The sequence below is a fragment of the Anopheles cruzii genome, chromosome 3 (assembly GCF_943734635.1).
Source record: "Anopheles cruzii chromosome 3, idAnoCruzAS_RS32_06, whole genome shotgun sequence".
Taxonomy (NCBI): Eukaryota; Metazoa; Arthropoda; class Insecta; order Diptera; family Culicidae; genus Anopheles; species Anopheles cruzii.
In genome coordinates, this window is record NC_069145.1 from 61,042,873 (window position 1) to 61,053,357 (window position 10,485).

The 10,485-nt window shown below is 49.4% G+C and overlaps 3 protein-coding genes across 3 annotated transcripts in view; 1 reads left to right on the forward strand and 2 right to left on the reverse strand.

The window, feature by feature from the left end:
- The first annotated feature begins 365 nt into the window (after positions 1-365).
- On the forward strand, positions 366-7,777 carry LOC128273728 (FERM domain-containing protein 5). Its single transcript, XM_053011758.1, has 8 exons — positions 366-455; positions 1,437-1,541; positions 2,810-2,852; positions 3,246-3,419; positions 6,200-6,579; positions 6,647-6,735; positions 6,793-7,019; positions 7,104-7,777. Exons 1-8 carry the CDS (start codon positions 366-368, stop codon positions 7,775-7,777), a joined length of 1,782 nt encoding a protein of 593 aa, XP_052867718.1.
- LOC128273729 (uncharacterized) lies at positions 3,453-4,031 on the reverse strand. Its single transcript, XM_053011759.1, has 2 exons — positions 3,759-4,031; positions 3,453-3,608 (listed from the first exon to the last, which is right to left on the reverse strand). The coding sequence occupies exons 1-2, from the start codon at positions 4,029-4,031 to the stop codon at positions 3,453-3,455; spliced, it is 429 nt and encodes a 142-aa protein (XP_052867719.1).
- Positions 7,778-8,550: 773 nt separating the features above from the next.
- LOC128270729 (apolipophorins) overlaps positions 8,551-10,485 on the reverse strand; it is a 9,786-nt gene continuing 7,851 nt past the window's right edge. The window contains exon 10 of the mRNA XM_053008144.1: positions 8,551-8,559. Within this exon, the coding sequence (XP_052864104.1) occupies positions 8,551-8,559 (9 nt within the window). The remainder of the gene's footprint in view (positions 8,560-10,485) is intronic.

Below are 10,485 nucleotides of genomic sequence, written 5' to 3' on the forward strand. Positions count from 1 at the left end.
TGTTGGGAGTTAGTGCGTGTCCTCAACAGTGGCCGACGACGGGCGGTGGTGGTTGCCTGTCTTATGCAAACGAGACCCCGTGTGTCCCAGAGTTGCACGTAGTGTGCGGGGGCTTCTGGTATCTGTGCGTGCGAGCTCCCAGAGCTGGTGTCCTGGTGTGTCCGGGGAGGGCAGAGCCTTGATGCTGCGTGTGTGTGTGTGGGTACGTGTGTGAAAGTGATTTCGCATGTCTGCTGAGAGCCAGTGCCGGCTCCTCAGATCATCCCGTGCTGGTTGCAGCAGGAGCAACCGGACCGACCCCTCCGTGCGGGAGCCACGCTCCGGTTCGTCCGTAAGTTCCGCAGTTCCGGCCCAACTCCGCTACTATGTTCAAGAGCCGCAGCGAGGGAAATGTCGTCTACAAGTGCACCGTCCGGCTGCTGGAAGATCTCGATGTGCTGGAGTGTGAGTTTCAGGTAAGACTGTGCGCGGAGCTGCAGCGCGGAAAGTCCACAGTCCGCAGCGTAAAGTGTCAAGGACTCTGCACATTCAACAAAGCTCCACTGTCACGATTTGGTTCAAGGACTCGCAGGGCCCATCCTCCTCGGGTTCGTGCTTAATTACTAAGGAGCGCGCACAATGCAACAATGTCTTCGTCCGTGGCAAAAAACCTATCAACCCGCTCCCGGTGTGACCGCCTCCTCTCACTTTCGATTATGCTGACCTAAGCACAAAACAGAACCGTGGCCCGGGGGGACCGGCCCGGGACCGGGCCGAGGTGCGCGTCTGCTGATTAGCGAAAAGCAAACACGTCACAGGACACACGTTTCGATCGAGAAGATGGTTCCGAAGCGGTCCGAAGGACACCGTCCGTTTTAGACCGCAACGACCGCACGGTAACGGCAGCGGCGAGCTGCGGACCATGCGGAGGCATGACTTATGACTTTTGAATTGAAACGACTCCCCCGGGGCGGGCGGGTCGTTTCCACCGGTCACCGGTCCCACGCGGCACGCGGGCTTTTGGCACGGTTTATCGCCGCGCCTGGAACGGTTCGATCGCGGTGCATGATTTTCCGGTCGATGAACGTCGTCGTCGCTGTGGGCACGTTCTGTCCACACTGCTACTCCTGCGTCCTGCCGAGCCAATTTTCCCGAGCGTCGATCGGCGATATCGGGCAGTACCGTCTAAAAATACGCCGCCGCCGGGCCAGTCGCCGAGGCTGTCGTAAACTTTACATTAATTATACATTAGCGATATTAATTCCACCGATGGCCACCTGGCCGGCCGGCCGCCCGCAACCTGAGCTTACTGAGACTGAGTGTGGTGCGGAAGCTCCGTCACATGAAAGGACCCTTGGGCGGGGATGTTATGATTCCGGCACTGGAAGATATGGTCACCGGAGGACCTATGGACCTAACGCGCGTGTTTTTCTTTCTCTTTCCGGTTCTAATTTTAGCCCCACCACAAGGGTGGCTTTCTGCTCGACTACGTCTGCGAACAGCTGGAAATCACCGAGAAGGACTATTTCGGGCTGCGGTTCGTGGACACCGCCAAGCAACGGGTAAGGCGCGCGCGTGCTGCGGCGGACCGTTTCTTATTTCCCTGTCACATCCCCCCCCCTGCAATGGGTTAGCGGACGGTCCGTGGGAAAATGTTGCATTAAACCTTGAACCTCGCGCGGCGACATGTGTGTGATGAGTGTCCGAATCTCGAAACGGTTCTATCACAGCAACTGCCGGCCAAAAACCGATCCAAAATTTTAACTGCCTCTGGCCGGTCACGCGCCGGTGGCCGACGACAGCGATTAATTGTCGGTTTTATTTTTGGGGTAATTTCACCGATTTTTGAGCACCGCATTTCATCCGTGACGGACGGTGACGTATGATGACGCACTCCTTTCGCGATCCCAGCAACCGATCCGATGCTACGTGAACTGCAAACAAACGAGTGTGCTACGGAAAATGAGCTAGTAGCGCCGACATTCGATGGAAGTTTGGCGTTCATTGCTGCCAAAAGGGTAGCCCCGTAGTGTTTTAGTTTCCGTTTTGACATGGCTTCGATTTAGGTGGTCGTAATAGAGTTCAATTATCGGTGACCATTTAAAAGACGTCGAAACTAACCCTCACGATCCTTGGATGTTCGTCAGATATAAAAAGATACAAGATAAGAACTAATATTCTTTCGCTGTGAAGCATTTAAAGACTAAAGGACTGCAGAGTCCATTACCTTATTAGTTGCGTGCATAAACGTCATTTTGAAAGCACAAATAGGTTGTCTAAAGCTCTTTCTGTGTCTTTTCTTATTCCGTAGCAAAGACAGGAGCGAGTTTCGTGGTTCCGATCCGATCCGATGAATTGCAACGCAACTGTACCATCTGTTTTAAATGTACCAAATATTGAAAAAAATTAATGTAGTATAGTTAAAAATATCAAGTAGGCTTGGAAAGAACTATCATTTGAGGGAAAAGTGCAAATACCATAAGTTTAAATGTTCGGTTCGGTGGACACTGCGGAAACAAAAACTGGTGCCAAACTGACAGATTAATTTTAGAACTTTGATAGTAAAAAAATATTTAAAGAAACAGATTAATTAATCTTAAATCCTAAGATTAATTATTTTCCAGTTTACGTGGTATTTTCACCACACTCTTCGACAAGGCGCGCTAACCAAACACCGGTTCCTGGCCGTATGCGCCCGTTCCGAGAACGGGTCGTTTGTTAATATTTAATTGTATCCTTTAGCACCGTGTTAATATTTCTTCTCCAAATTCTCTCCACATGCTAACAAAAAACGTACGACCAAACCATTTGAAAACCCCATAACAAGCAGCATTGGTTGGATTTGGCCAAAACTATAATCAAACAAGTGAAAGGTAGAACTCACAGCGTTTCCGAGAATAGTTTGCTTCGTATTCCGACGTTTCTTCGTTTCTTTCCGACATTGGTTTCGCTTTTTTCGCTTTTCTTATCGCTCTTTCTCTGTCCATTTGTTTCTTAAGTGTCTCTTAAGTGTCTGCCGTATAATTTAAACCCTAGAACCCTGTTACAAAACCTCTTTTCGCCTGGTTCAATGTTTCTTGCTGTGGTTTGGAATCGTTAGTCGCCCCGTGCGATTGTTTTGTTGGAGCTTCACAAGTTTGTTTCGCCTTTTAATGCCACAATTAATATTTTTATTGCTTTTTATTCTGCATGTTCAAGGTAGAAGTCGCTGTTGGTTGCCGCCACTCTATCTGCCCTGGTCTAATTCCGAAAACATGTGATTTCAGATGTGGATCCACTCGTTCTATCGTTCCGTGTCAAATTCTATCCCGCCGATCCTCTTCGGCTGACCAACAATGGGAAACTGATGCTGTATCAGCAGCTGAAGCGAGACCTGCGGCATGGTCGATTATACTGTTCCGCCGGTGAGGCAGCCGCCCTGGGAGCGCTCATAGTGCAAGGTAAGGCCGGCGGGAGGAAGCTTGACCCGAATCCTACTCGTCCGTGACGGCTATTTCGGCGTAATCGCACTGCATCGTTTCGTTGCGTTTGTCCAGGAAGTAGAATTCCATCTGCCAGAACGCGTTCTCGATGGGAAACATCTCCAGAATCCGGAGCTTTAGTTCCGACTGTTCCGCCACGTAGCGACCCTGAGGAGAAGGAAAAGATTACAATACTTTAACCCATCGTCATATTTTGAACCATCTGAATTTAGTACTGCTAAGAACTGCTATACACAAACTCGAATGTCCAGTACTTATCCTCTACCCGGTACCCTCTAAAACATTGAATGAGCTCACCTTCTTCAACGGGCAGCTCAACGGTGGCGTAAAGATTTCCATGTACTTCTGCAGGATGGTGTTGCTGTCGATCTTCGAGCAAATATCTTCCAGCGAGACGCGCTCGTAGGTTTCGCACCCATCGTGGCTCTGCAGGTTGCAGCGCTTCACCACCAGCTGCAAATGCACCGGCGGGTCTATCTCACGTTCCACGTCCAAAACCGCGCTCAAGACGATGGCGCCTGGTTTTCCGTACACTTTGACGTCGCTCAGACGAGCGGCCGAGTTTCCCATTTGCTTGCAGTTGCCGTACGTGGTGACGTTGTAGAACTGGGTGGGTGCGAAAAATGAGAATCACAAATTATTGGACCCCACAATAGCACCGGCTTAGGTCTTAACAAGGCATCACCTTAGCGGTCACCACTGGGAGAGTAATCAACTGCCCGACCACGAGCGTCACTAGCAGGAAAACGCTTCCAGTCACCATTTTTCTATTGCGAAACTACACTCGCACTTGGAATTCAGTTGTTTGACGGTTCAACGCGATTAGTCCACTCTTTTATACCCATCGGCTAAAGATCATTATAGCGAGATCGAACACAGATTTGGATCAGTTCGAATAATGCTAAGTACGGGGGAGATTAAATGTAAGGTTTTAATTGCCCAAATGTAGACCGTCATTTGAATGGCTCATTAAATGTTGTTTCCTCTTTATGTATTCTCATGTACGGAACCACTGAACGAGGAGAGTGGCGAAAAGATAATAGAATTTTAAAATTACTGTACCATCGCCCTGAAAAATCAAACCAATGCCAACCCGTGGCCGCGGTCGGTTAGGCCCGTTGGGGTAAAAAACTATTCCTGCAATCAAGAGAGAGGTGATTAATTTTATTAATAGTTCTTTATTAGAGATAAAGAAAATTCAACGGTGTTCTATTAGTACAATCGTAAAACTAACCATTTGATTCGCAAACACGCACATTATCCTTTTCTAACGATAATTTTTAAAATACCATCCTACAAAATTATCTGAAACACAAATGATTATGGGAAAAGTCCGGCGAAAACTGTACCTATTACTGCTGATCAATTTCTTTTGTGACGTGATCTTTAGAAGCTTAAGAGGCAAGGTTGGCAATGCTTGAGTTAATAGTTTTTTGGTTGAAAATATCCTACTTTATGGACTGCATAATCAATATCGTTCATTAAAAAATAATGTCGGAAGATTCTTTCGACCTTTTTCATCCTGACCCTGATCATGATCGTTCAATGACGATATTTTTATCACGGTTATGTTTCAGCAAAATGCTTTTTCCGTCAGAAATTATGAAAGGTTAAGTTATAGTTATCAAGCTATTTCGGATAACTTTTGGGTCCAACAAGCGACAAAATTAGACTTGCGGCACGCAATATGAATCAAGCGAGTGAATTGACATTACTGCTCTTTATTCCGCGCTCTACTTTTTTCAACTATTTTTGAATAGTTGGAATGCGAAATGGATTGTTTCGAACTGTTGTCAGTAGACAACGTTTTATGCGTCTATGCGTTCTTGAACATTTTTGACCAAAAGAAATCATTTGAGAATATTTAGTTTTGCTTAAGAATCTTTTATTTGTTGTAACTTAGATCATCTTCGAGAGCCCAATGTTCCTTCCTACGACTGAGCTTTCGTCCTGATTCCCCTCTTTCGGCTGATCACTATCCGTGCCATGAAGGACGTACAGAACACTACCCGTTTCGTGGCCCCCTCCGTGACGTTGGTGGTGACCTTCCACTGGTAGCCACTACCGGGCAGCTGCACGATGGCCGACATGTCCCACCGACTGTTGACAAAATGATATTCGCCTGGCTGCACCGGGCAGGAAAAGTTACGCGACACGTTGTTGAGAAACCGGGCGCTAAACTCCTCGTCCTGGAAGCCTTCGCACAGGTCCTTCACCTCGATCGCGGTAAAGTACTCACACTTGCTGAGGTCCTTTTCGCAGCGATAGATCGCAGCCTGATACTGGCGACGTCACGACAAACGGCGATTGTTAGTAGCTGCTGACCCGTCCAGTTGCAGAAAGTGTCGATCACTTACCCGAAGCGGTCCACTGATCTCTCGATGCACCCTTATCGTTGCGTTGAAGTAATTGTCACTACGCTGATGGTGGATGGCAAAGTCCGGCAGTACGATGGCGTCGTAAGCGTCGACTGGCTCACAGTTGCCACTGCGGTCGATCTGTAAACGCTTGACGATCTCACCGGCCGCGATCGACAAGCAAAGCAGTAGCAGCAGCACCTTTGTTACAGGACTCATGATTTCGCGATTCTCTAGCGTCTCGGCCCGGGTCGCGGTTGCTTTTATGTTGCGCCTACGCGTCGTAACAAATGCGTATAAATTACACTATTTAATTAAATGCTTCACGGACGGTTACCCGGCTAATGGTTTCCCACCTTACATCCCCCCTCCGTTCGCCAGACGAACTCGGTGACTACGATGCGGAATCGCACGCGGGCGAGTATGTGGCCTCGCTGAAGATCGCCCTGCGCCAGTCGGACCCGCTGGAGAAGAAGGCGATGGAGCTGCACCAGAAGCGCGAACCGGGCCAGGAGGCGGCCGCCGTGCACGACGAGTTTGTCGGGATCGCGCGCAGCCTCGAAACGTACGGGATCGATCCGCACCCGGTGAAGGATCACCGCGGCACGCAGCTGTACCTGGGCATCAACTTCTCCGGCATCAGCACGTTCGCGGCCGGGCGCCGCACCCAGCACTTCCGGTGGCCGGAGGTGCACAAGATCAACTTCGAGGGCAAGATGTTCATCATCCACCTGGCGTACTCGGAGGATCGGCGCGAGGTGGTAAGTAGCTGGTCCGAGGTTGGTTTCGGTCCGCCATAACCGGGATATTCCGCCACTTGCCTTGCAGAAGAAGCACACCGTAGGATTCAAGTGCCCGTCGGGTGCCGCCTGTCGCTACGTGTGGCGGTGCTCCATCGAGCAGATGCTGTTTTTTACGTAAGTCGTCAACGGAGTCGTCAGTGGGGAGCTTCCCTAACGTGTACCTTTTCCCAGTCTTCCAACTAGCCAGCACGCGTCGGTCGTATCGGGCGGTGGATTCTTCTCCTGGGGCACCAAGTTCCGGTACTCGGGCCGCACCGAGCGGGAGCTGATGTCCGAGGCTCTGCAGGCCCTCCGGCAGCAGAAGCTCAACAACACCAGCCCGAGCAAGAGGAAAGCCCAAAGTGTCCCGGCGACCCCGTCCAGCCCGCAGGGTGATTTGGCGGAAATCCGTAAGTCCCGTAAGTCGGTGGTAGCTACCTTTCACCTTTCTGCCCTAACCCCGACCGTTGCGTTGGTTTATTTGCGTTCCCCATTTTTGACAGGATACAGTAGCCTTCCTCGGTCGACCATGTCGGAGCCGCTCGGTGGCTGCAGCGACCACATGGCGTCGTCCGTGTACTGCACCGACAATCCACTGCCCATGCTCGAGACGGTGTCGGAGGAGGCGCGCAAAACGAACGGCGAAAGCAACGACCACCTGTCGGACTACTACTTCCGCGACTCGTTCGACCACTCGTCGTCGGAGTCGGGCTTCGCCGGGGGGCTCAACAGTCTGAACGCCACGGACCATCTTCAGCAGCAGCACCATCACCACCACCACCACCACCGGCACGGTGCGCCGACGTCGTCGTCGTCATCGGCGGCGGCCGCCGCCGGGGGCCACCATCTCCATCACCACCACCGGCAGGCGTACACTACCGACAACATACCGGCGCTGGCGCTGCACAGTGTCACCAACCACTCGGCCAACATCATCCAGCAGCAGAACGCGAGCAATAGTGCGAAAAACGTGAAGAAGTTCTCGTTGCTGCACGCGTTCGTGCCCTCGTTCCTGTTCGTCGTGGTCGCGCTAGTCGTGTCGGCCATCTACGTGCTCGAGACGGACTCGGAGCTGTTCGCGGCGCTCCGCGACTGGCCCGAGATGATCTGCCTCCGGTACCAGTACTACCAGCCGCTGAAGGAGTTCCTGGCCAAAAAGTTTGCCGCCATCTTCTGATTCATTCTCACCGGACGCACGGAACCGGATGGTGCTGGTTCTGGTGGTGGTGGTGCCGGTGGGTCTGCATGGGGACAGGGGGGAGTTGGGTTCTCTGGCTACCAGCCACCGGAGCGGGAGTCGATGGCCGGCACCAACGACACCACAATATCGCTCACCATCACTCTGCCCATTGCCCGGACGATGTGAAGAAGCTGAACCGCCGGAAGAAAGGCAGCCGACATCACGGGCGGGCGGTAAACCAAGATTTCGAATACGGTTACGCTTTGCCGAAGGGGAACGGGGGAACTGGTGCTTTAAAATCGCTTTTTAACTTTGGACGCGCGCGCTGCTTTGGATCTCCAGTAGCCCACAGCACAGCCCTCTCCAGCTCGGATACAAATGACCAAAGGGAGGTGATCATCAACTCATATTAGAAGCTTTTGCTACGAATATTAGACAGTATTGTTAATGGTACGCAGCGGAGAGCGCTGCTGTTTCAGTAAGGGTTTATTTCCGCTTCCTCTTTTTGGGCCGCAAAAACTGGCATTTGCGGCATTTACAAAGACGAAAGTGCGCCGACACTCGTCTTCAGGGCTTTAAAAGAAATAACCATCAGTAATTACAACGAACCAGTTCCGGTCCAGCTTGCTTTTAGTTGTCAGACTTCAGACGAGCGAAACTCCAGTTTAAATGGAAACACACTTTTTTGGTCGGACAACGGTCCTTATGCATTTTCTAAACCGACACTTGTGCGCAAATGTGCGAGGCTTCGATAAGGTGCTTACTTATTGTCAAACATTCTAGAAACGTGTAACCGTATTGTAAGAGAGTATTATATATGTATCACATTATGCGTATCCTGTTTTGTAACATAAAGCTCAACCCATAGAGCAACGTTGCCCAAGTCTGTATTCTCGGTTGCATCCTTCATACCGCCATTACATTTTTTACCATACATATAACAACAATTTGATTTATTTCGGGGAAAGCAAACCACGGCGTTAATAGCAACTTGTGCCACAAACTGCAACGTGGCAACACACAAGTAGAAGGTAGAGTAGAGTAATTCCTGACGTATTCCGCAGTCGTTTTAAAAGGGCTGAAAGCCGGCGGCTACCATAAAGGCTTGGCTAGAGTTGTTGGGTGGCCGAGCGAACCAAATTTGATAGATGGTAGCGGGTTGGTAAATCGTGCTCGGAAGCCATGTCTCATGCCTCAGCGGAGGCAAATATTAAAAAAGAAAAAAAACGCCAAATAATTTAAATTAAAGATGAATTATAGCCCAAAGATATAGTATAAAAACCGATTGGTGCGGGCGGGCGCATACTTAAGCCTGTAACGCTCCCTATTTCGACCGATCGTTATGATTTCGAAGGAGACGGAAGGTTTTAATGTTAGTACGGAGATGATAAACTTGTACCTACTTCTGATCGCAACCGGACCTAGGTAGAACTAGCTGACCGTGAAAAGGGGGGGGCTTTGGCTTCCCAAAGCCAAGGTCGGTTGACAAAGAAGAGAGTCGGGTTCCAAAGTATTACACACACAAAAAAGACATTGTATTAGGTTAGTTAAGATTCCGCTTCTAATGCTCCATGCGAACAAGCGGAACGAACGAACGTTCCGGGTACCGTACCGATTTGTTCCAGGCAAATCAAGACCGGAAGTGGCTCCTCGCTTGTGAGGAGATTCGTATGGGCAATACAGTTTCGAACACGCCGGGCCGCCGGGCTGCACTGTGCTTAATGCTTTGTGCGCTAATGCTTTAAGCTTTGTGAAGAAACAACCAGATTTGCAGTGATGAAAAATGTTACCACGTTTTTATAAAAATCCAAACCCGTTCAATAATTCCTTTTCGATAAACGATACAGAAACAACAAGCAACTCTGCTGCGCCAAGACCACGGGCGCTTTTAAATTAAAACATGAAAAATTAAACAATTATTTAGCAGTACGATCGATCATCCTTCGATCCCCCTTAGGTCGTCCTCTCGGAGGCCCCCCAAACGTTACGTCGTCATTTTAGTGAGGCCCTCGCATGTAGTCATGCTGGCAAAACAGAGAACGGTTAGCTGAATGAGTGACACAATGATTTGCCTTATTTGTTGCTGCATTAGAACGCGGGCACGAAGTAACAGAAACACGAGCGATCCCCTTGCCGGGTGAGGATGCACTTTTAATCCGGAAAACAAATCCTAATAGTATCGGACGCAGAAATGGAACAGTGCGTGCTACATTTTAGTGGTTCAGTTCATTAGCTAGGTAATATTTGCGAGAACAGATGAAGAAAACATAAATTTAAAGTACAGTTAATTAGACCCACTAGCGAATGTTGACATTCGCACACACCAATGTGGAACGAAACACTTGAAATGCAATTTATCAGCGATACGTCCATAATATTTGAGTCCCGTGCTAATTGAACGGAAACAATATGGCTTCCTTCCTGTGCGTGCTGAACGAACTGTAAAGTACAATGACACGATACGCATGAAACAAAATGGCTGCTACGCACCTCCTCTTGGAATGGGACGAAAATTTGCTTTTTATTAGTCTTACGAGAACTTGAGCCGGTTTGTTTGTGTAGTGTTTTGTTCCCTTGTGTAGCCTATGATTGCCGCTGCTTGAAACCATAGACAAATTTACACCACAATTAAGTAGAATTTAAAGAAAAACGAACAGAACAACTTACTAGAGACAATCATCGTTAAATTTTTTCGTTTTGATTCG